The 26,389-nt window shown below is 39.0% G+C and overlaps 1 protein-coding gene across 4 annotated transcripts in view; it reads left to right on the top strand.

The window, feature by feature from the left end:
* The window catches only part of ALDH18A1 (aldehyde dehydrogenase 18 family member A1), a 28,646-nt gene extending 4,653 nt beyond the window's left edge, over positions 1–23,993 (top strand). Inside the window, exons 1-18 of one of the 4 annotated variants that reach the window (XM_087725690.1) lie at positions 4,533–4,550; positions 5,674–5,787; positions 7,415–7,638; positions 8,144–8,293; positions 8,380–8,484; positions 9,613–9,771; positions 11,103–11,193; positions 11,415–11,539; positions 11,906–12,050; positions 13,651–13,724; positions 14,746–14,845; positions 15,418–15,638; positions 16,380–16,517; positions 17,865–18,060; positions 18,598–18,719; positions 19,883–20,069; positions 21,571–21,666; positions 23,052–23,993. In XM_087725690.1, the coding sequence (XP_087581816.1) occupies positions 5,703–5,787; positions 7,415–7,638; positions 8,144–8,293; positions 8,380–8,484; positions 9,613–9,771; positions 11,103–11,193; positions 11,415–11,539; positions 11,906–12,050; positions 13,651–13,724; positions 14,746–14,845; positions 15,418–15,638; positions 16,380–16,517; positions 17,865–18,060; positions 18,598–18,719; positions 19,883–20,069; positions 21,571–21,666; positions 23,052–23,233 (2,400 nt within the window). In that variant the 5' untranslated portion in view covers positions 4,533–4,550; positions 5,674–5,702 and the 3' untranslated portion in view covers positions 23,234–23,993. Of the gene's footprint in view, positions 1–4,532; positions 4,551–5,389; positions 5,788–7,414; positions 7,639–8,143; positions 8,294–8,379; positions 8,485–9,612; positions 9,772–11,102; positions 11,194–11,414; positions 11,540–11,905; positions 12,051–13,650; positions 13,725–14,745; positions 14,846–15,417; positions 15,639–16,379; positions 16,518–17,864; positions 18,061–18,597; positions 18,720–19,882; positions 20,070–21,570; positions 21,667–23,051 lie in introns of those variants that run through there. The other 3 variants (XM_014052125.2, XM_014052124.2, XM_014052123.2) reach the window with 3 other exon arrangements.
* The last annotated feature ends 2,396 nt before the right edge of the window (positions 23,994–26,389 follow it).

Here is a 26,389-nt window from a genome sequence, read left to right as displayed (position 1 = left end):
CAGTATTTTATTATAATGTTTAACTATTATTGATCAAAACAAAGCTTCTTTCTTACAAAAGAGTTGAAGCATGGAGATTGTACTTATATTTCTGAATGAATGAGCCAAAGTTTGCTATTGCATTTGGGAGCAGCCATTGTACTGTTCCGAATAAATTATTGAAAGCTGTAAGACTGTATTTAGTGGATGCAAGTTTCTTGCCCCATTTTTTATTTACTTAGTTACTTTTATTCAGTAAAACTAGGATTGTGTTTTTCCCTTTTTTTCCTTCCTTTACTGAGAACAGTACATCTCCTTGCATTAAAATAAGTGTGAGTTGTTCTCAGCAAGAAAGCATGAAGTCCCCAATCTTGTCTCATTTATGCCGATCTCCTTGTGAACCTTCGCAGGTCACACACAATTGATGCAAGTCCTCGATGACAGTCATGCTTGATAAATTGACCGACTACAAAAATCTGACTCAGAAAACAATCTACAGATAGGAGAAATAATTATCTAAATTTCATTACATTTAGATGAATGTGTGTGAATACAAAGTAAAAGAAGTATCCGTCAAGCAGAATGTTTATAGTAGAGATAATATTGCTAATAAATGTAGATGCCCCATGTTCACACTCACTAGTGTAAATGTATCTTTCCTAGGTATGATTCCCAGGGTCAAGAGATCTGGGGAATAATTGAATGCTGCATTGATGATGTGCCTTGAGCTCCATCATCATGTATAGCCAAATTTCGGCTATATATTTCCAGATGGGAGCTCTGGAAGGATCTCCTGTAGTTTCATGAGGAGGCATGGTATGAGATTAGTAATAAGGGAAGGGGATATGTAGTAACATAACGAGCAAGTCAAAGCAAAAATTCTGATGGAAATCTCCAATCAAGCTCAGTAAGTTGTTGACTTCATGGATATGACTGCAATTAACTTGACAACACAAGAAGTGGTTTGCTATTAACTGTCCAACTCTCCAATTAAGCCTACAGGGGATATTTCTTCATCTCCCCTGCTCATCAGGTCTGGCTCTGTGGAATTTTCAGGTTAGTTAGGTTTTGCTTCCTAACTAGGAAAAAGTTTTGGATTCTTCATTAAAATTTTTAGAAAATGCTGACAATTTTAGTTAGCGCCAAAAGCAGTATTGGATAAAAACACTTATTGCCATCTTCTATAAGAAATAGAGTCCCATAGCAAAGCTTTTGTATGGCTCAGAATGTGAGCTAGATATCAGTTAGCCTTGCAAATCAAAGTAATCTCAGGAGCAGTACAGGGCAGCACGATCTGTATATCAGGAAGCACGCTCCCCTTCAAACTATCAAAAGTATATCAAAATTCAAAGGGATCAAACCATTTCCTTGGGACTTAGGGATGCTTTTGTGAGCTTATTAGTACAAGTGCTCCTTCTTAGGCCTTCAAACTTCCCTCTTTCGTCATCTTATTATCTTGTAGGATGCAGAGAAATTATTTTTATTTTCTTCTCTTGCTTTCAACAATTAGCTTCTCACAATACTTTATTTAATCACTAGAAAATATACTCCTAACCAATGAGCTGTGTCTAAAATCTTGATTAACTCCAGACTGAGGAGCTTTACATATCTCGAAATAGCAAAGAGCTGAATGCCATATTTCCAACATGATATTGTTGCTGAAGAACAGGTAGTGCAGGGACCCTGTGTTTTCAATTTATTTCACACCATTATTGCACCTAAAATAAGTTTGTTATGCTATATAAAAATATTTTTAAAGCAAAGTTCTCAAATCTAATGGAATAGAATTTTTTTTAAAAATATAATCAATAAAGAATCAACATTTTAAAAAAAATAATTACACATTTAATTATTTTATATCAACCCCCTGCTTTTAGTTAGTAAAAGGTAGCTGATTGCTAATAGGCGATTGAATACTCCAAGGAAAGGAAATTATCAGCCCAGAATATTTAAGTTTCATTTCCACATCTTTTTCTTCTTTACTTTTCACCTTCACAGTCTTTGAAAATTGATCAATTAAAGAAAGATGCGTATGAATTTCTTAATAGAGGTTTTGTGATTTACATTCTACCATTTCTCCTGGACAGATATTTTACTTAAAAATTAATTTAGCTAGTTTGGCACTTAGGAAAATGGAGCAAAAATAGGAATGAGAAATAAAAGAAGTATCTGCATGTTTAGAGAAATCCAGCTTTTCTGGAAGTACAACTTGCTTATCTAAAGCAAAACAAGAAGTTTGCACTGCATATTTAAGAAATTGGAAAATAAGGGTGGGCAAAATCAAATATAGCATTGTGGCAGATGACTTGCTAGCTAGAACCCTCAGTGAGAATGTTAGTCCAGAAGATGGATTTTGGTACAGAGTTTACTTGTTTAGTTTCTGCTTAGTTTTATTGCAATGAGGGTAGTTTCACATATGATAACTTGTTTTCGTGTCAATGAATGTTAAGAAATTGTATATACTCTGATGGAGAGTGGGGAGGAAGAAGAAGAAAACTGCTATTCCTACATAAAATGAGACAGTTGTTGCTTAGTCTGTCCCTAGAATTGTTATGGCAATAAGTCCTTTTCTTTATCAAGTCTTATGCTTTGGATATTACAGAATGTAAATTTTTCTACATTGAGATGATGTTCATGTAGAGAAAAGTTGATGAGGTAGGATTACAGCCTTGGTTCAACATATTGTGCATTTTACTAGCAACCATTCATCTCATTTCAACCAGATACCCATTTTTTTCCTGCAGCTGCCTACAGCATACTAGCAGTTTTTTCTACTAGACTAAGTCTTAGGATGTCACCATGACTTCTTTTAGTACAGTAGTTCCAGCCAAACTCGGACCTAACAATGTACTTGGAACTGATCTTATGGAGTCATCCAGGACACCATGTACTCTGGCTGAAAGGGGTCATCTATGGTTAATGGGGCATAAGGATGCAGACAAGATGTTTTGAACAGTTTGTTGATCTGATTGTAGACTTGATTCCTGTTCAGTAGAATTGTTTACATGTGGCCTGAAGGAAACAACAAATTGTGTCTAAGAGGTGACCCAGTGCATCTAAAAAGTAGCCAAATTGGCAGCAAATAGACCATGGCTTGCTTTTGAATTTCACCAACATGATAATGAAAGCCTTTGAGAACAGCATCCCGCCTTTACAAGTTTTAAAGTTGTTTCTGTTAAACAATATATAGTCCACTTATATCAATGCATGCAGGATGACTGTGTCTGTTTAAGGAAATTTATAAGATTGGAAACATGTTTAATTTTGGGGCTCATCTTGTTTGTCAAAGGGGGGGGGAAGTCATATTTAGTAACAGATATAGTATGCATTTATTTGGTACAGTATACATGCACTTTATTCTTCGTGATCTGTAAAAGTGTAATATTTAAGAGAGGACAATGGGAAGCTATTAAATTGAGAAGAGTGGTTTTTTTGTAGGAGACTACGACTCAGGTAAGTGGCTGAGAGATGCATCTTAGCGGTGGGGAATAGCATTTGTTGACACTTCAATCTTTAACTTGGATTTTGCGCTGCAACGTGGAACTTTTTCATCAGCCACTCTAGTGTATGTATGAGAGGCAAAACCTCAGTTGTTGGGAGTCGGGTTGCATCAGCTACTGGCAGCGCTTCCTGGTGAAACTGATGTGGCTCATCCCAGCAGTTCTAGGATTGGTGGCTAATATGCTTTTGTTGGGATTTCAGGAATTAAATGCCTTTTGACATTTCTCCTGCTGCATCTGATAGAAATCTCCCTCTCCATTCTGTGTTTTCTTTATGAAAAGTAGGTAACAATGCTAAACATTGGAAGCAATGTGTTACAAAAGTAATTCTTGAATCTATTGCAAGAGTTCTGTTTTGGATTAATTCTGCCAAACCAGTGCCAGGAAATTGAGGTTTTATGTACTTCTTTCTTATTCTTAATAAAATAGTGATGCTTGGCTGCAAGGAATTTCATGTAAGAAATTTAGATGAAATGATGTGAAGGCAGCTATGAACACCTTACTAATTCATGATTTAAATATCTTTCAGGGAAAATCTTACTTATAATACATATAATATATGGTTATTTTTGTATCAACTTCAAATTTAACATTTTAAAAAATATGACATGTCTTATAATAGCATAAAACTAAAGTTCTTGGTATAGCACTTATGTATTTATATAAAAAGTTAATTATTTTGACTTTTTAAATAATAGCTTTAAATGCTCCAGAGCAATGGGAGGCAAGCCACTGTAAATTAATTCCAATATAACTTAATTTTACTTTGGGTGGGAGAATGAATGAGAATATGAAAAGAAATAAAGTGGAAGCAATCAGAAGTTGCCACAGAAGTAAACAGATGCAACTTCCAATTTCTGCCAGTAGCCAGCGTATTTTTGGTTCCTGGAAGGCAACATATCCCGTTTACTAAGAATGCTGAGGGCAACAGCCCTGGTGTTTATGGGAGATGGATTATTTAGGAACCCTGAATTGTCTCCTCCCTCAAATACCTGTTGATGTGGATCTGCAAAGCAGTCTATCTCCATCCATTGGCCAAAGGAACAAGAACAGTTAATTGCCCTTAGTGAGGTTAGTTTACCATTTTGCTCCAACCTTAAAATATTATTTTTCTACCCCTTCTTCCCTCCCTCTCCATTCTTCCTTTGTGTATCTTTATAATTTTACTAACCCCTTTTTGTTGCTCTGATGGAAACCACTACAAGAGAGTGTTGAAAAGCAGGATAGCAATGTAATGCTTTCAAAACGAGAAACTTCAATTCTGCAATAAATAGAGATCTATGATCTTACCTTGGGAATGTGTATATTGGTATTAATATATTGTGGAAAATACTTATTTTTATGGAACAGCTAAATATATCTTTATCATTAGCAGTGCTTTTAGTTAATTCTATATCTTTACTCTAAACTTTGGAGATGTATGCATATCAAATTGATACTTTAGTAATATCCTACTTTGGTCTTTATTGAGGATTTGGGTTTATTTCTGTGATAAGTGCCTAAAATGTCATGAGTGCTTTCACTTTTAATTTTATGTACATAAAAATAAAAAGGTGTACTTTTGGCTTGTTTGGCAAAAAAAATTGGTTCAATCTGTGTATTTGAGGATGATTTAGTTCTTAAATTTCTGAAGGTATTTTTTCCAATATTAAGTGTGGGTGTATGTTTGTCTAAAACCTTAAATAGCAATAGCACCTTTACCGCTTCACAGTGCCCTACAGCCCTCTCCAAACAGTTTACAGAGCCAGCATATTGCCCCCAACAAGCTGGGTCCTCATTTTACCCACTTTGGAAGGATAATGGAAGGCTGAGTCAGCAGAATTAGCAGAATTAGTCTGCAGTATTGCATTCTAACCACTGCGCCACCAAGGCTCATTAAAAAAAGCACAAAGAAGTCTGTAATTGCTAACCTTAGGGAATTTAAGAGAATTTTAACAATTTAGCTATTTAGTTAACAATATTATTTTCCAATCTATTTTGAAAAGAATTCCCCTTTGTTCTGAAAAAAGGAAATGCTTGTGTATATTTTTCCATCTTTCCTCCCCATTTCAGTTAGTGCAAGTTAGTGCTTTATTTTGAAAGTGATATTTTCCCAGAATGTTTTTCTACTTAGCTGTAGAAGTTCTTTTTGATGTGCAGTGGGAAAATTGTACCATACAAAATCATTCCGGTTTTCCTTTTTTTCTCCTTGCAGGTGTTCTTCTCTTCATCAAGATTTTGACAATGTTGCACCGAGTGGCTCTTCTCCCTTCCCTGCGTTCCTCAGGCCGATTCTGGCAGGTGTCTGATGTGGCTGGATCCCATCCTTGTATGTATGAGAATGAGTTTGGGAATGGTGATCTCCTGTTACTAGGATGCATTTGGGCAGAATTCTAGACTTGGTATCTTAATTTCCAATTAGATTGCTACCAGTGGCCAAAAACAGCACCATTGTTTCACTTATAGCCAAGGACAACTCCGCCCTCTTGTGTCCTGTTGCAGCCTTGATCCCGAACGCAGAAATGTTACTGATTGTATTATTCCATCCTCTTTGAAGTTTATTCTAGAGGAAAACTTCAATAGTTTGATGAAACCGGAAAATTACTGTAGGTTTCAGTTTGACTCCCTTGCTTATCAGTGTCTGTTTTTAGGTTTCATAAATGTATGTAGGATGTAGGTCAGTGACATATAGGAAGGAATGGAGAGTCTTACTGGAGTTCCTCCTTTTGCAATTAAAAGAAGAGGCACTTGATTGTTCAACAAACATTGCTTATTAAATGTTTGTTTATTAACATTTTGTAAAGTTTATGAGGCAACTTTATATTTAGAAATGTTTTTAAAATAGAGGAAAAACAACTTTATATTTAGAAATGTTTTTAAAATAGAGGAAAAACAATGTATTCATTAATCAAATTTATATGACCACCCATCTTACATAATGCCACTCTGGGCAACATACAACAATCAAATTGCAACAAATGTTAAAACATGCAATATAAAACCAGATTAAAATAAAAAATATAAAAATAAATAACCTGTTTCCCTGAAAATAAGACCTCCCCAGATAAAAAGCCCAATCTGGCTTTTAAGCACATGCGCTAAAATAAGCCCTCCCCCCAAAATAAGCCCTCCCCGAAAATATTGCAATACAGCAGCAGCCATGAGGTGACCACACTTGTTGCCTCCTGCACCTCAAAAATAATGTCCTCCCGAAAAATAAGGCCAAGAGCTTATTTCGGAGGTCAAAAGAAAATAAGACCCTGTTTTATTTTTGAGGAAACACGGTACAGGTGGTCCTAGAATTGCAACCATTCGTTTAATGACTGTTTGAAGTTACAAGGCACTGAAAAAAGTGACTTATCATCTTTACAGTATCCCCATGGTTGCGTGATCAGAATTTGGTCACTTGGCAATAGGCCAGTATTTATGACAATTGAACTGTCCCAGGGTCATGTGATCACCATTTGTAACCTTCCTAGCTGGCTTCCAAAAAGCAGAGTCAATGGGGCAAGCCAGATTCATTTAAAGACCACATGATTCACTTAACAATTGCAGTAATCCACTTAACTGTAGCAAAAAAAGGTCATTTGGGCTCAATTGTGGTTGTAAGTCAAGGACTACCTGTATACCAACCATAAGGATAGGGCACTAAGCAATAGAGCCTTTTGAGCATATCTCCGGAATTTAATTTAACTTAAGTATTTGTTTTAAAAAGTTATTATAATGTCCTGATATACATGGATAATGAATGGATAATGATAATGAAATCCATGGAATGTTTACCTTCCTTTATGAATATTCTGTTTGTGCCCAAGAGGTTACTTTGACAAATGTTCTCTTTGTCAACTTGAAGTCAAACAGGAAATATGGAGAGGCTTCCATCTCAGACTTGGGACAGGGAGGAGGAATGGGGATAGGTAAGTCCAGCTGATGCTTTTGCTGTGTTTCAACTGCAGGCTTACTGGCTCCTAACCTCGTCTTGAGAAATAAGTCTGCCCGAGGCTGGAGCAACATACCTTTTATCACAGTACCCCTCAGTCGCACCCATGGCAAGTCTTTCGCACATCGCAGCGAGCTAAAGCATGCCAAGAGAATTGTGGTGAAATTGGGGAGTGCTGTTGTCACTCGAGGTGATGAATGTGGCCTAGCCCTGGGGCGATTGGCATCCATCGTTGAGCAGGTAACTTAGCTTAGGTCTTTCATACCTAGCTGATTTATTGATCTAAATTCTAAATCTATGCACCAGCTAAACTTGGCAGTATTGGGGTATAAATGAGGATGCTACACAATAGATTAAATCCATCTTCAGTCAATTGATCAGACCCTGCTTTAGAATCTTCCTCTTGTATTCCCCTTCTTCTAGTTCTTGATAAGTTAATTTTTTCTCTTTGCTGGTTAAATAATGAGGAATGAGGAGTACACAGGAATAATATGTGTTCCTGAGTGTTTTGAATAAGAGAGGTGGTATCTTAGAATCTTTTCAGGTACCTATTAAGGATAAATTACACTGTTTGGGGATTATTTAATCCTTTTGGAGGCCAACTGCTATGGGGACACTGCACTGTTTTATATACTAATACTACACAACATAGACCTGACCTTGCTCCTTTGAAGAGTGTTTGCAATTGTGTTTGAAAACCGAAGCAGCATAAAAAGACAGAGGGCTTCTTCCTTTGGACTCTTAGGTGTCAATGCTGCAAAACCAGGGCCGGGAGATGATGATTGTCACCAGTGGGGCAGTGGCGTTTGGAAAGCAACGTCTCCGTCATGAGATCTTGCTTTCACAGAGTGTGAGGCAGGCTCTCCACTCGGGGCCGAACCAGCTTAAAGACATGGTGAGTAACTGGGGAGAGATGCCAAAGTCCTTGGAAATGTTACAGGTGCTGCCATAGCTGACCAATGTGTTCTCGGATCTCTCTAGGCCATTCCTGTGCTGGAGGCTCGAGCCTGTGCTGCTGCTGGTCAGAGTGGGCTGATGGCACTGTATGAGGCTATGTTCACCCAATATAGCATCTGTGCAGCTCAGGTAAAACACTCTGCATACATTTCATGGAGGCTCTGTACGGTTGCTAGCGCCAACCTTTTGAAACTTCATTTTTGCAATGGGCTCTTTTGTCCTCTGTTCTAGGAACTCCAAGCAATAGCACTGGGACAAATTGCAGAGGGTGGAGCTTGCACCTCCAACACCAAAGTAGAACAGGCTGCCAAACTCTCCTTAGTCTAATCTGCCATACTGAGATGTATTAATCATTAGTAAATCTCAGCCTAAAGATTTGAGAATTTGATCATCCTTAGGGTTGTATTTTTTTGAGAATGGCAGACCCCCTTTTCACATATTTTTAGTGAAGACCCGAGTGGGTATGTATGTCTATTCAATAGTTAAGCATTTGGCTAGGATTATTTCTCGGCTAGGCAGTATACTGCAGTTTCTAATTCAGTAAATTTTTTAAACAACTTAGCAGAAAGAAATTAGAAATAATTTACTGCACTTTAAAACAGACCTGCAAAGTCTTTTTAAAGTAAACTTACCTTCGTCTGTGATTATATATTGGATTGTAAAACAGAGATTCTGCTTCTAGAAAAAAAAAGCAGGTTCATTCAGTATAAAGTTTGGGGATATAGAAGTAGATTACTTCCAATCAGTGCCTTGGATGACTTAATGAGGTGCTTTCTAGGTAAAGCTGGAAGTGCCTTCTTGTTATTAAATTGTCTCATGGGAAATGTAGGTGGCCTTTGATTAGGTATTCCTGGACATATCTGGAATATTCTTTAGAAATATGGTCTAGCAAATGGATAAAGTAGTCTGGATTGCCTGGTTCAAGGCCTGACAACATCTCACTTGTGTTCCTATTTCATATACTTCTTTCATGTACACAATGATGAGGCTTGGCTCTTCAGACGTTTCCTTTGACCCACTTTTTCACCAGTCTCCTAAATTTAAAAAGAATATTTTTTACAGAATTTCCTCCTCTTGTAGTAAAATACGACTGGGTTGGACTCTCTTGACAGTTTCCGGTATATTTGTATGCTTTTGGCCTAAGTCCTTGTTAAAAATTTGGAAATGTTGATAGTACCTGTCTAATCTTGCACATCATACTGAATCTGATAGAGGATCATTTTTATCAGAATAGTTTTTCTTTCCCTCCCTTCCCAGATCTTGGTTACTAACCTGGATTTCCATGATGAGCAGAAACGTAGAAATTTAAATGGGACTTTACATGAGCTGCTACGGATGAATATTGTTCCTATCATCAATACCAATGATGCTGTGGTTCCTCCCCCAGAGCCTAACAGTGACCTGCAGGGGGTAAACGTGTGTAACATCTTTTAGTGGGTGGTTGGTACATGCTTCTTTGTAGCTACATCAACATGCTTACTGGTATGGCCATGCGTGTTTTCAGAAATGCTTTGCATGTTGTGTGGTCCATCTCTGCTTTTCATTAAAGTCTGTTTTCAGATGCTGATGTTTTAAGAATTACATTAACTTATAAATTCTTTCACCTACCAACTTAGTAGTTCAAAAGCATGAAAATGCTAGTAGATAAATAGATACTACTTTGGTGGGAAAGTAACAGCATCGCATGCCCCTCAGCTTATAATGCCAGCCACATGACCATGGAAGTGTCTTCGGACGATGCTGGTTCCCTCGGCTAAGAAGTGAAGATGAGCATCACACCCTAGAGTCGCACATGACTGGATGGGGGAAATTTTTCCCTTTATAATTTTTTTCAACCAATGACAAGTCATTCAGAAGCCTGAAAAAAAGTTACGTTACTTTAATGAGTAGCAGAGAGAATTGTGCAGATGGTGTCTGGAGCAATCTTTCCAAGCCGTTTTCAAAGTTGCACTAATTGAGCTGTAATGCATGCTAATATGGGCTTAGTGCATAGAGCAGGATGGAATACAATGAGTAGGGCTGACATGTTTATCTCACTGCTTATGGCTCCTAACTATGCAAATGCAAATTGACCTCAGGACCACCTCTGTGCTTTCATTTCATTTATTAAATTTCTATGCCCCCCCAATCCCGGAGGACTCCGGGCAGCTTACAGAAATGAAAAAAAATTAAAAAGAATTATTAAAAACAATTGGACACAACAAGGTTAAAAAGGGAAACACAACAAACACCCAATCAGGAGCGGGCTGGACCTCAATCAAGGGGTCAACAGCCCCAAGCCTGCCGGAAAAGCCAGGTTTTAATGGCTTTGCAAAAGGCCATGAGAGTGGGTAGGGCCCGGATCTCAGGGGGCAGCTCATTCCACAGGGCCGGAGCGGCAACAGAGAAGGCCCTACTCCTAGGCGTCGCCAGCTGACGGCACCCGGAGAAGGCCCATCCTGTGCGATCTTATTGGTCTGAGGGAGGTATGTGGCAGAAGACGGTCTCGCAGATACCCGGGTCCTAGGCCATGTAGGGCTTTAAAGGTGAGACCAATGGGCAGCCAGTGCAGCTTGCGGAGGATAGGTGATATGGGTGTACCTTGGCACACCCAGAATCGCTCGCGTGGCTGCATTCTGGACTAATTGCAGTCTCCGAACACTTTTCAGGGGCAGCCCCAGGTAGAGCGCTTTGCTTTGCATTGCTAGGAATTAATTAGACAGATAGTGGCTAGTTTTACTGACCTTTTTTTAAAATTTGGGTTCTAGGTAATTAGTGTGAAGGACAATGATAGTTTAGCCGCACGGCTAGCTGTGGAAATGAAGACAGATCTGCTAATTGTTCTTTCTGATGTTGAAGGTAAAAGATATTTCATTGCCTAATTATATTAATAATGTGTTCATGCAATGACTTGGTTCAGGAAGGGAGTGGGGAGAAGTGGTTTTGGACTGTACAATGTTCAGATTGCCACATATCACACAAATTTCTCGGAAGGAAACAAGAGTGATAGCAGCTTCATGAGCTTTATTCTAGTTCTGCTCTTGCTCTTGCACAGATTCATTTCTATCCTTCTATTTCAGGACTTTTTGATAGTCCTCCAGGGTCAGATGATGCAAAACTCATAGATATATTTTATCCTGGAGACCAGCAGTCTGTGACTTTTGGAAACAAATCTCGAGTGGGGATGGGAGGCATGGAGGCCAAGGTTGGTCAAATTTTCTTTATATTTCTCATACATTTCTGTTTCATTTTATTATCTTACTAAAGGAAGGAGGATGATACTTAAATAGCAGTTTGGAACATCGTTTGATGCTTTTGTATAAATCTCATAATTTCTTCAAATTGAAAGTTTACGTCTTCATTCTGTTTTTTGTCCATGAAAGAGACTAAAACCACATGCTACCCATATACTGTATGTAGATGTATGTGTTTGTATAGAAATAAATATAAATATGTTTCTGATTTCTGTATCTTACAGAAAAATAACCAGATGGATGATGCATCCTTGTTATCCTTGCCAGAAGGTTAAAATAGTTGTTACTGCATATACCTAAACATTCACTTTTTACAGGTTAAAGCTGCTCTATGGGCTCTCCAAGGAGGAACTTCAGTTGTGATTGCTAACGGGACACATCCCAAGATCTCTGGCCATGTCATCACAGATATTGTGGAGGGGAAAAAAGTTGGCACATTTTTTTCCGAGGTAAAACCTGCAGGTAAGTTGGGGCTATCGCAACTATCATCTGCAAAGAAAGAAGAATTGCACTGAAGAAGAATATAACTTTTAGGACACAATAGGCTAAATGTCTCTTGTCTGGTGTCGATTAGGTACTTTGAATCACAACTCCTAGAATTGTCCCCCTGGGCTGGTATTTCTAGAAGTTCTAGTCCAAAAATGTTGGGAAGGCAATTTTAAGCTTTTAAGTTCCTTTGACCATGAAAGCCATAAAGCCATGAAAGTTCTATTGGCAATAAAAGCATTATGAATATGTGTCTTGCGGGTGGGGGGAGATTTCTTTTGGAATGTGAGTATAGTACCCATTGAATTGGGGGGAATTATGACACTTTCACAATTTTGAATTTTATATGCACAAAAAAGGAAAGGGGGTGAAAACAAAAACACATCTCTCATAAGTTTATTAAGACATACACGGTGAACCATCTAAATTAAAGACATAAGATAAAACCTGAAAGACTGTATAATTACAGTAGATCTGGTAAATATTAGCTCTATTCACTCTGGAATTTTATGTACTCTTGTGAATGGTAGATGCTGCAAGAAGCAAAGATGACTATGCATCAGATTATGTTGCTGCTGTCCACTTTGTTATACGAACAAGAGTTGGATATGTCAGGTGTAACATAAAAGGAGAATGTAGTACAGTAGATACACAGTATGTATAAAAAATAATAAATCATAGAGTCAAGAATAAATCAGTGCTGATGTGAGTAGAAGTAAGTTAAAAGTATAAAAGAAGTACCTTGAGGTGATTTGCTTATAGAAGGAGAAGGAATGAAGATCAAAGTTGAAAATAAATATATAAAGAAGAGGGAATCTGCTAAGAAAAAGGGGAGGTTAAGAAATATGTTATAGGAGAGAAGTGATAGATCCTCAAAAAAGAAAGAAAGAGTGAGACATTTAAAGAACAATATGCAATGTATGATTCCTGCAAGTCCCTTGGACTGCAAGGCAATCAAACCGGTCAGTCCTAGAGGAGATCAACCCTGACTGCTCTTTAAAGGCCAGATCCTGAAGATGAAACTCAAATACTTTGGCCACCTAATGAGAAGGAAGGACTCACTGGAGAATAGCCTAATGCTGTGAAAGATTGAGGGCAAAAGAAGAAGGGGACGACTGAGAATGAGATGGCTGGATGGAATCACTGGAGCAGTCAGCATGAGCTTAAATCCCTACCAGGGGATGGTAGAGGACAGGAAGGCCTGGAAGAATGTTGTCCATGAGGTCGCAATGTGTCAGACACAACTTCACAACTAACAACAACAAATGCAATGTATGAATTGAATGTGATTGGTTTGCCAGGACAAAAGGCCAGAGTGAACGTCTCCCACCCTTATGACATTCAGGAAACTATTAAAAGTCCTGGCGGTTGACCCTGGGATAGGCTGGTTATGGAGCCCTCTTTAGATATGGTTAGTTTAGGGCTGGGTGTTTTGTTTTGATAATTGGGTCTTTACATTTTCCAATTTATAATAAGTATTAAATATGATTAATTTTTTTTAAATTATATCCTTTAGTACATGGTGGAAGTAAAGATCGGTGTTTACTATATAATGTTCTTTGTTTGGTTTTCAAAGGACCAACAGTAGAACAGCAGGCAGAAATGGCTCGAACAGGAGGCAGAAGTTTGGCAGCACTGCAACCTGAGCAGGTGTTTATTCCAGTTGTGATACAAAACACTGTAACTTCCCACAGGTGTTCGGGGCTCAATAGCACTACTATGGTCCTCAATTAATGATCACAGTTGCAGCCAGAATTTCCATTTTAAGCAAGGCAGTTATTAAGTGAGACATGCCCGGTTTTACTTTTTGCTATAGTGGTTAAGCGAATCACGCAGTTGTTAAGGGAATCCAGCTTCCCCCAAGGATTTTGCTTGTGGTAAACCACGTGAGAAGGTTGCAAGTGATGATCATGTGACTCTGGGACTCCACCTCTGTCATAAATGACATGCCAGTTGTCACACACCTAAATTTTAATCATGTGACCATGAGGGTGCTGCGTTGGTTGTAAACCCAAGAACTGGTCATAAGTCCCCTTTTTCAGTGCTGTTGTAAGTTCGGTCGCTGGATGTTTGCAAGTTGAGGACTACCTGTGTACAAGAATAAATCTTGCAGAAAGATTAATATGGATTTTTCACTATACAAACGGAGGTACCTACATTCTTGTACTGTGGGTTTCTCTAATCTGGTAGTGCTATCAGATGTGTTGGAGAACATCGTGTGTAATTCCCAGTCCTTCATTCATTGATGGATGGAAATGGTAGAAAATATATCTGGAGGGCACACATTTGCAAACAGTTGAAATTGGATCCTTTTTATGTACCTCCCATGGAGACTCCTGTTGATGACACCTTAAAGTATCCCCATCTAAGGAAAAGCAAAGTAATAGCAGAGCCCAGGAATCACACTTTCAGGTTATTTGCAACAGTTGCTCTTCACTGAAAAAGCAGAAGGTAGTGAAGTTTTACTTGAGCCCATGAACCAGGTGGGGGTGACATAACAGTTCAGATTTAGATACAGATAGAGTCTGACCATTTGCAGCACTGTGTGTGTGGTCTGCACAAATAATGACCAAGGGAACTGGATTTGACAAAATCCAAGCTACAGAAAGATAAATTATCAAAAACTACCTGCAATAACATGGCTGATAACTCCCTGTTCTTCTTACTACAGAGAGCTGAGATCATCTATCACCTTGCTGATCTTCTGACAGACCAAAAGGAAGAGATTCTTCGGGCTAACAAAAAGGACTTGGAAGAGGCTGAAAATAAAGGTACTGTGGAAAGAGTTCAGGAAGCTTGTTTATGGAATAGGAATGATTTTTCACAAGGATAGGGCATTTTTGAGATTGATTTGTTTTTGTTTTCACACCCTGTGGAGATTGATAAAGCAATCTGAAAGCATTCAAGAAACATTTGACCAAATTTCCTTTAAACTTTGGAGTCCTAATTCTTTTTTTTTGGAAGGGGGGGAAGCTTTTCATAAATTAGGAATTGGCTCTTTTGATGTCAGCAGATGTGATCACTGTCATATTGGAATTGGTCACTTGTAATATTTCAGACATGAACATTCTCAGTGATACACATTTCTATGGCGTTTAACGACTGTGTAGTTAACACCTAATTATCCTTTCTTTCTGACTATCTTTTGTTCTTTTGTACACTTCGTATTATCCACTGAAAGTAAGAAAAAGACATCTTCCACTTTGGAATGAGTAACTGTTTCAGGAATAGGAAATATTTCTTCCCTGCTATTTGTTTTACCTTTCCCATGGTTGCCTTCCTGTAGATCCCATTAACTGTTGCAACTGATCTGGGCCTGATCTCATTTCTGATTCCATTTCAGGGAGATTGGCTCTGCCTTTGTTAAAGAGACTCAGCCTGTCAACCTCCAAGCTGAACAGTTTGGCCATTGGATTGCGTCAGATTGCTGTGTCCTCACAAGACAGCGTTGGCCGTGTCCTTAGAAAGACAAGAATAGCAAAGGACTTGGAACTTGAGCAAGTGACTGTGCCTATTGGGGTCTTGCTGGTGATTTTTGAATCCCGCCCTGATTGCCTTCCCCAGGTGGGGTCTCATTTTTATCAGTAGTAATATTGTTTATTGTGAAATAGAAGCATACTTTCATTTGTGAAAGATGCTTTTTTAAACCACTTCTTTGATAATTCTTTGGCCTCTTTAAAATAGAATTTCAGTCTCAAACTCATATTCTTGTGTAATATATTTTAGGATGCAGATCTTCCCCTAGTGGACTCGTAATACCTTTAGTATTTCTCCAGTATCAGAAAAACTAGGAAATGTGTCTGGGATGTTTTAGAGATTTGGTGCAATATATCTCAAGGTGCTCAAGGGGACATGGTGGCTCAGTGGCTGAGACGCTGATCTTGTTGATCAGAAAGGTTGGCAGCTCAGTGGTTTGAATCTCTAGTGCCATGTAATGGAGTGAGAACCCATTACTTGTCCCAGCTACTGCCAACCTAGCAGTTTGAAAGCATGTAAAAAGTAGAAAAATAGGGACCACCTTTGGTGGGAAGGTAACTGTTCGGTGCGCCTTTGGCATTTAGTCATGCCGGCCACATGACCACGGAGATGCCTTTGGACAGCAATGGCTCTTCGGCTTTGAAACGGAGATGAGCACTTCCCCCTAGAGTCGGGAACGACTAGCATGTATTTTCGAGGGGCATCTTTATATTTTACCTTTTAATCTCAAAGTGCCAGATAATAAGAGGCTGTTCTGATATACCAAAAAGGTGCTGTGATCTGTTCTTTATTGTTCTTACTATGTTGGTCTCTCTTGTGTCCTGACAGGTGTCTGCTTTGGCTATTGCTAGTGGAAATGGTCTGTTGCTTAAAGGAGGCAAAGAGGCTTTGCACAGCAATCAGATCCTTCACCATCTGACTCAGGAAGCACTCTCAATTCATGGGGTGAAGGATGCAGTGCAACTGGTAAGAGCTTAGGAACCCAATATAGTGTAACTCCAGTGGGGAAAGGTATTGTAAGATAAGGAAATCTCAAATTGATGTCAAAATCTGATGCATTTTTTTAAAGAAGAGTACAAGCAACATACTGCCTTTTTTCTGTTTTTAAGAAAAAGTGATACATGGAAATTAATATTTGGATGAGGAAATAAAGTGAAAATTACTGGTCCTAAATGTGTCAACAAAGTTGTTCTTTGTTGGAAATTATGTTGCAGTTTATTGCATCTGAAACAGATTTTTTTGTTCTTTTAAATTGCAGTTTGTTGGAATTCTGCTTCTAAAAATTATAGCTTGAGGATTTGTGCAATGCAAGGAATTTTCTTTTTTGGGGAGGTGGGGGTGGGGGGAAGGATTGTGAAAACTTTCTTCATTTGAGGCTGTGCTTTTCCACTTGAGAATTTGTGAGTGATTGCACAGGCTATTCCAGACACTGTTCTCTAGAGCTTTCTTGTTTTAACAAGCTTGTTGTTCACAAATGTAGACCTCAAGCTTCCAAAATCAAATAGAATGAATAGTATGAACAATGTTTATAAACAATTTTTATTTTCAAAATTTCAAAGTGATTTCAGTCCCTTATATATGAGTTGAGCAGCTATATAAATGTATTTACAATGCTAACCAAAGGATACATTTAAAACATAATAAAGCAGGGTGAAATAAAAAATAAAATATCTCATAAAGGAGAATTTAACCACTGTGATGGCTGATACAATAATTTTAAAAATAGCTAAATATATTGCATTGGGTCCTAACAAAAATATTTTTGTTAATCTGTTTTATCTTTAGCCTCATGATGAATGTTCACGTTAACAGAATTCATACACACAGAAACCTATATATGTATACACGTATCTAGATACACACACATATACACATACATACATATATGTTTATGTTTGGGTATATATATGTCTCTATATGTATATGTACAGTACAGGCACACGTGTGAGTGTGTGTGCGTGTGCATGTATTTGTGTGTGTATATATATATGTATGTATGTATGTATGTATGTGTATATATATATATATATATATGTGTGTGTGTGTGTGTGTGTGTGTGTGTATATATATATATGTGTGTATATATATATGTATATGTGTATGTGTATGTATATGTATGTATGTGTATGTATATATATATATATATACATACACATACATACATATACATACACATACACGTACACGTACACGTATATATATACATACATAGATAGACATATATACCCAAACATAACCGTATATATGCATGCACAGGCATGTCTGTATTTATATAAACTAATGTTTGTGACTTGACTGGTTTGGTTTTTACAGGTGAATACCAGAGAGGAAGTGGAAGATCTTTGCCGGTTAGATAAACTAATAGATTTGATCATTCCCCGTGGCTCTTCTCAGCTGGTTCGTGATATCCAAAAAGCAGCTAAAGGAATCCCAGTGATGGGGCATAGTGAAGGCATTTGCCATATCTACGTGGACTTGGAAGCCAGTATTGAGAAGGTTACTAGAATAGGTGAGAGATTTTGTTTCTTAAGGGTAAGCATGGAGGAGGTGAATTATCCTCAAGTCTTTATCTATAAAGTTTGGATGTTATAGAGCAGCCTTATGCTCCAAATGTATAGTAAAACTTTCAAAACTCCTAAACATAGGAACAATACGGGTAGTCCTTGGCTGCCCTTTTTTGCGACAGCTGTTAAATACATCCATTCATCTGAAGGGGGATTTTTTTGCCACAAATTGGCAAAAAATATTGTGAATTGCTGTCACATGACTGCAGAAGCACAGCCAGTTGTAAAGCTGATCCATCCAAATGCAGTCACATGATTGTGAGGAAGTGATGTCAGCATTTACGACATCTGGAAGTGTTTTACAGACCGTAAAGTAGCTGTTCCATGGCCACCATAACTTCAAACAGTTGTAAAACAACTGTTCGTTAAACAAAGACACATATAGTCCAACATATCTGGAAAGTGCCACTCTGTTGGAAGATTCCTTTCCAGCATCTTCAAACAAGCCACTGAATTAAACCAATTATCTTTCCTTCCTCCAGTAAGAGACTCAAAATGTGAATATCCTGCAGCGTGCAATGCTTTGGAGACACTGCTAATACATCGGGATTTGCTGAGAACTCCTGTTTTTGATCAGATTATTGACATGTTGCGGGTGGAGCAGGCAAGTGAAAATTGTTTCCAGTGAGGGCTAAGTGTAAAGAAGTGGCTGTCAATAATTACAGTGCAGTGTGAGGTACTATCTAAAAGATGACACTATTGGTGCATACACTGAGAAATTTCTAAATGCAGCAGTAAGGTGTATATATCATATTTAGCAAACTAGTAGTAGCATTTGTTTGTCCTGATAGCACATATTGATTGAAACCAGGCTTTCTAATAGTGCATCAGCTTCGGGATTCTCAAGATGCTTGCAATCGTATTTAGATTGGAAAACAATAGAGGATAGATATTTGAAAATGAGGGTCCTGAACCCAAGTCCTTGGAAATGCAGAATTTCTCAATAAAAATTGGTTGATTGTTGTGTAATATTCTTGGAACCAGATTATAGTGCTGGATACTGAAAGAATTTTAGTTACAACTTCAGAGGCTGAGAGCTTGATTGAAAGAAACAACTATGGACTAGCCTTACAAATGAGACAGAAATTCTTCATCTAGGTTCCTATGTAAAAGTCCGTGACTGAAAATATTTGACCCAGTGCTGAGAAATTTTTTCCCCCAGAGACACATAGAGAAAACTATAAGGCACTGTCTAAAGCCAAATTAATGTATGCAGCCTGGGAATTCTGAGAGGTGCAGTCTAAGTGCATCGGGAAGATCCCAGGTTAGAGAAGGCTGGTCTTCACTGATGGATGGGGCTCTCTAAAGTTTCAGACATTGACTTTTCTGGCTCTATCTGGAAATGCCACTGATTGAATTGAGTACTCTGCCTGCAAACACATGACACCTAGCACTCTACTCCTCTTGGTTGGATTCACACTTCACTCTCTGGATAACTTTGTGTCAGTCGTCCTTTCAGCCTGACCTTAGGTTAAATGCAGGGGTAAAATAATCCCTCATGTAAGCCACCTTGAGCTCATAGAGAAAAGGCTCAATATAAATTTAACAAATAATGTAATAATATTTGGTTGTATGAAAACATACTCAGTAGCTTAGGACTTACAGTTTAGTAAGATGTGCAAACCCAATTAAGGCTTGCTTCAATCCTGATTAGGCAAGTGGTGGGTTGTATAATGTGTGAATTGGGTCATCCATATAGCCAAACTGTTTTGTGCAGACAATGATTAGGAAAAGAATCGGTAATAAAGTGTATTTGTCTTTCATTAGGTAAAGATACATGCTGGCCCCAAATTTGCCTCCTATCTTACATTTAGCCCTTCAGAGGTGAAGTCACTTCGCACAGAATATGGGGACCTGGAATGCTGCATTGAAGTGGTGGACAGTGTGCAAGATGCTATTGAGCACATTCATAAATATGGGAGCTCCCACACCGATGTAATCATCACAGAGAATGGTTAGTGGCAAAATCGACTCCTCTGGTGCATGTCTGTGTGAGGGTTTCAGGGTAGCCTAAGTTGGCACAAAGGCTGCTTCTGAAGTTCCTGTTTAAGAAAGTGACATTGCCCACATTCCTGCCTGCCTTCCCTTGCATTTGAAGATATGGGCCACAGGTAAATCCTAATCATGCCAAAATGACAAAACTGCATCAACATCACAAAACAAGCCCTGTCCTTTTGTACTTCCATCACAACATACATATGCATACATATGCAAGGACAAAGTTTGCATCATAATGCCACAATGCATATTTGCCTCCCCCCCACCCCCTCCTTTGCCATTGCCTGTAGCTACAGTCGTGGCACGACAAAACCACGCTCGACTAAAGCGCGTCCGACGAAACCGCGTCGCTGACGTCATCAACAGGGCGACAACAGCGAGCGCGGAGAAAGAAGGGCACTTTAAATAGCGCTTTGAAAGCAAGCCGATTCAAGTTAAGGTAAGGGTTAGGTTTAGGGTTAGGTTTAGGGTTGGGTTAAGGGTTAGGTTTAGGGTTAGGTTAAGGGTTAGGATTAGGTTTAGCGTTAGGTTAAGGGTTAGGGTTAGGTTAAGGGTTAGGTTTAGGATTAGGTTTAGGGGGGTTAGGTTTAGGGGTTAATTTTAGGGTTAGCGTTTACAGCGTGCTTTTTTCTCCGCGCTGTTGTTGTGCTGTGATGATGTCAGCTACACGGTTTCGTCGAGCGCCCTTTAGTCGAACGCGGTTTTGTGGTGGAACCAGCTACAGTAGCTCCCTCACTAGCATTTTCAGTCCCAAATCTGTGACCAAGGCTTCCAAGGAAAGATGGGACCTTGTCACCTTCCTTGATATGACCAGCATTACCTTATGTTTCCAGAGAAGCGCAGACGGACTATGTTGTGGCATCCTTACTCCATAAGTAACATCTGAAAGAGGCCTTCCTATGACTTGTTTTTAATTATTTCCCTCCAAGGCTGCTCTCTGTTGCTAGAGCTCTTCAGGTGCCTGTTGTTCCATGCTTCTTCCATTGATCTATTTGGACAGAATGATCATTCTTTGGGATGCATCCCTCTATTGACCAAAAAAATGTATCCACATACAAACTGGGAGTGATCGGCAGGGCTTGAAGCTGGTACTCAGAGTACTTTTAATACTTTTGCAGAGACTGCCATCTCCAGTGAGAATTTAGTGTGCCACAGGTACTTGAGTGAGAAATCCTAAAAGAAGGCATAGCTGTCTGGCCTTCATCCAGGATAGGAACATTGCAACATTGTGTTGCAGGTTCTGTTTTCAGAAAGATAATTTACAGAATTATCTATGACAAAATATCTAGTCCTTAGTTGCAAACTATCTTAGCATCATCTTAATGAAAAAAATAGTTGCAACACATGGAACAAGTTCAAAGAGGTGATTTATGCTGCATTAAAATTGCCCACAGCAACATAATGCAGTTATAAAACAGGTTATTCAATAACGATTTTTCCCCTTTTGTCATCTTCAGAGAAAACAGCAGATTTCTTCCTACAGCACCTGGATAGTGCCTGTGTGTTCTGGAATGCCAGCACTCGCTTCTCAGATGGCTATCGTTTTGGGCTGGGTAAGGGAATGGGCTATTTGCTTTCTGCATGCTTGAAGCTAAACACAAAACATTATCTTGAGGTTAAACCTATCTACATTTCAAGTATGATTGACTTTCTTTTTAACATTTGATATTTTAAGGGGATTTGCTAAACTGCCTTAAAAAGCTTTGAGATATTTTAGTATTAATTTAAGCCAAAATACAAGAAGAATCTTGATGAGGTGGAGATTATACAAGGAGCAGAGCACTTAAAACCAGTGTAAGATGTTGCTAAAATGCCCTGTTCATGAAGTATTGTGGGAAAAGATGTAATTGAACCAGTGCATAACCAAGAAGCAATTGTTAACAGCAACCTGTAACAACCAGAGTATGGCATGAATAATAAAGTAAGAGCCATAGTTGAAACTACTGTATTTTTGGAGTATAAGATTTTTTCCTCAAAAAAGAGGCTGAATATCTGGGTTGTCTTACACACTGAATACGGCAATTTTTCCTATCAAAGCCCTGCCCCTCCACCAAAATGGCTGTGCATAGCCTTATGGAGGCTTTCAGAGAGCTCCTGGGGGCTGAGGAGGGCAGAAATGAACAAAACACGGGCCGTTTTTTGCTCAATTATGCCCCTCCAGCCCCCAGGAACACTCTATAAGCCTCCATAATGCTATGCATGCCATTTTGTTTGACAAAAAACAGCCCCATTTTTGTGAAAAACGGGCCATTTTTTGCTCATCCCCCCCCCAGGAGCACTCAGCAAGCCCCCCCCCAAGGGTATTCATGCCCTTTTCGGGGGGGAAATGGGCCCGTTTTAGTGAAAAACGGGCCGTTTTTGGGAGGTTTGCAGAGTGCAAAACTTTTTTTTCCCTTTCCTTTCGGAAAGCTCTTTAACTGATTGATAAGAATTATATTGATCAAGTGCTGTGCCAGCAGAAACAAAGTGCTGCAGATTGTCAGCGATTTCCTTCTCCAGCACATGGAGAAATACACCTGGAAACATCTACCTACCTACCTATTCTCTCTCTCTACCTATCTACTGTATTTCTCCCCCTCTCTCTCTATTTCTCTCTCGCTATCCCTCTACCTACCTACCTACCCACACTCTCTCTCCCTACCTACCTACTGTATTTCTCTCTCCCCCCCTCTACCTACCTACCTACGTACCTATCTACCTACTCTCTCTCGCTCTCCCTACCTATCTACTGTATTTCTCCCCCTAAGGAGGAACTCTTTTAAGGAGAGAACAATCTGATAAGTCAAGAGAGAGAAATGAGTAAATGCTGACAAGATGTTGAAATGAGGGCAAATATGATCTGGATAACATGACCTCTAACATTAGAAAGTCTCCCCCCCCCTTTTCTGTTTTTGTTTTTGTTTTTTTAATCCATTTTTGTTTTATCTTTCGTCTCCAGGTGCTGAGGTGGGCATCAGCACATCACGGATCCATGCCCGTGGGCCAGTGGGAATTGAGGGGCTCTTGACGACTAAATGGTTGCTACGTGGCGAAAATCACATTGTTTCTGACTTTTCTGAGCAAGGGAGCATGAAATACCTTCATGAGAACCTTCCCATTCCACAAAGGAATACTAACTGAGAATCTGCGTGAAGAGCGTGGTACTTATAGGACTGTTGTTATTTCAGAACCTAGCTTGGGAAGCAGATAAGCCTTCTCTAGGCATGCAGAGCTTTCTGCACTTTTGATTTATGGGTGCTCAGGAGTGTGGAAAGTGGGGTACTCTGCTTTAGTTCCCCCCCACCCCCTTAACTGCATAATGCAGGTGACACATGCAGATGCACACAGGATCTCTTGCAGTGCAGGAAAAAGAACTTTTGAAGATGATGATGATAATGATGATGTGCCATCAACTTTTTTTCATAGTTCACTCCAAATCACTGGAAAGTTTTTGGCTAGTAGCAGAAGTGAATGCCTTTTTTTCCCTGATGCTTTTCTTGCTTTGGGAAAAACATTGGGGAATTTTTTTTTCTTTCTCCGTCTCTAAAAATTTTATAGCAACTTATTTTAATTTTTAAAAGCTCTCCATCAGTTCATGTCTTATTTAATATATTGAATTACCTTAATAAATATTCCACAAAATGAATGGTCTTTATCCTCCAAACATTATTTTTCATGCCTAATATCCTTTAATTACTGGCTGCCTTGTAGGTTAAGAGGCTAGGACAGTAATAGTTGTATCAATCAGGGTTTTCACTCTAACCCTTTTATGAATATTTGTATCAAATATTTTGTTCATGAATTTTATATAGAATTTTATTTCCCCTGAGACAAACATATTTTTCAAATTTCATGGTTTTGCAAATAAAACTCCCTTGCAATAAAATTATGGATTCAGCCATTTTGTTTGCAATATATATTGTGTTGTACTAGTGATAGGTGACACTTGTATATAGCCAGAAACACATTGTAGAGTTGTACTCGATTAGCACTCACCTTATTTTTGTTTGGCAAAATCGTTTTCAAGCTCACATGTACATTATGAGTTAAATGGTAATTATTTCTCTTTTGAATACATCAAATAGAGCAAGATGCTGATTTGCCCATGAAGCTTATGTTTTTGAGATCCAATATTGGCACTTGATCTTTTGAATGGGACTGCTTTCATTGCACCTCTCACAGGCTTCATGGTAGATTTCATTTTAATTTTCCACATAGTGAGTTGTACGTCTATGTGTGTATCCCTGGTTTCTGTCTTTTCTTGATTAGGTAGTCCAGTTAAAACTGTTTCCAAGGAAGGTTTTAATCAGGAGCTATAAAAACCTCTTGTTAGGTAAGCTCCCCGTTGGGAGAGTGAGTACGTTCAGAGAAGCGTTGTGAGAGTTGTTTTGGAGAACATGCAAACCAGCATACACAGACACTGCAGTTTAAATAGGCTTTTACTTTCGTGGAAATAGAGGTATCAGAGTCCATCAAACAGTCCAAGTCATACAAGGATAAGACAGTCAGTCATGAATGTCTTTCAGTTAAGGGATAATCCAAATAACATAGTCCAGTATCATACAATCAGTCAGATACACAAAGTTTGCTAATAGTTGCAAAACTTACAATAGCTCACGGCACTTTCTAACAGCCAGCTTCCAAAACTCTCAGATCAGATCAGCCCAGCATCTAACAAACAGAGTGCTAACAGTCATTCTGGCTCCTTCTTATGGCCAATTGAGGAAAACAGCAACCAATCACATTTTACAGTATGATTTAAAGAAACAAGTACAAAATTGTTACATGATTTATATATTGCCAACCCAACGGTTAGATTATACTCCTAACACCTCTGGAGAATGTTCTGGTAAACATCAGCACAAAATTTCAGATATTTATAGCCTATCATTTCTGTCCAGACAAATTCAATAACATTTTGTGTTTCCGAATTTAAAAAGCTATACTTTTGGACATTTCTTTAAACTGAGACTCTATTAAAATGCCATGTTTTCCCAACCTATTGATTTTCTTTATATTTGATAAAATATGTACAAATTAAACATCTTTTACAGTTTCCAAGAAACTAACAACATTGGTTGCATTCAGTCGAGTAGCCATTAGATCCTCAAATGTCCACTGATACAACAAAGGGATACATACTGTATGTGTTGTTGTCTGTATGTCACCACAATCACAAAGAACAGACGCCATCGGATAGCCCCATGTGTTCACAGTGTCTCTGGATCTTGTACCCGTATGCAGTCTATATAACCATTTCCATACTTCCCAGCTTTTGCCAGCCCCAGGTGGCCACTCCTCCAATGGTTCCATTTGGTGTTGATTCTCTGTCGCTTTCCATAGTTCCACTCTGCTTTCAAATTCTTCAAAATTTTCCATGGATTTAAGGAAGCTTTTCCTGGATTTTAGTCTCTGTTGAGCTGGTTGTTGGCCATAGTGAATAGAGAATTTTGGAATAATTTTACATCACTTTGTAAACCGGGAGGCACTCAGAACAGTCACTCACGCCCTTGTGACCTCAAGACTGGACTATTGTAATGTGCTCTACATGGGGCAGCCCTTGAAGAGCATTCAGAGACTTCAGCTTGTTCAGAATGCGGCCGCGCGAGCGATTGTGGGTGCACCTTGGTACACCCACGTTACACCTATCCTCCGCAAGCTGCACTGGCTGCCTATTAGACTTCGGATACGTTTCAAGGTGCTAGTTGTTACTTTTAAAGCCCTACATGGTATCGGACTTGGGTACTTGAGAGACCACCTCCTGCCAATTACCTCCCTGTGACCAATTAGATCCCACAGATTAGGCCTCCTCCGGATTCCATCAGCTACCCAGTGTCGACTGTCGACCCCCTGGGGGAGGGCCTTCTCTGTGGCTGCTCCGGCTCTCTGGAACGATCTCTCCGTGGAGATTCGGACCCTCACCACCCTTCAGGCTTTCCGCAAAGCCGTTAAGACCTGGCTGTTCCGGCAGGCCTGGGGCTGATGAGTTCCCAGCCCCACTCGAATTGTTGTGGCTGTTGAGTTTTAATCTGTTTTTCTGTAATTGTTTTGTCTTGTTGGTTTTTTGTATTACCCCCTCCCCTATGAGTTAGTTAGCCGCCCTGAGTCCCCCCGGGGAATAGGGCGGCATACAAGTTTAATAAACCATAACCAAACCATAACCATAACCAATAGATCCAATCTAATTTATATATCCACGTGTGTATTAATTGGTCTCTTCATTATGAACTTTCAGGACAAATGAAGGCGTTGAAGAAGAAATAGCCACCATTATGTAACATCAGTGATACAAAAGGA

The sequence above is a fragment of the Thamnophis sirtalis genome, unplaced genomic scaffold (genome assembly GCF_051295495.1).
Source record: "Thamnophis sirtalis isolate CommonGarterSnake01/CBP01778 unplaced genomic scaffold, rThaSir2_p1.2 scaffold_11, whole genome shotgun sequence".
Lineage (NCBI taxonomy): Eukaryota > Metazoa > Chordata > Lepidosauria > Squamata > Natricidae > Thamnophis > Thamnophis sirtalis.
Note: the sequence above shows the minus strand (reverse complement) of the source record. Positions and strands in the feature narration are given on the sequence as shown.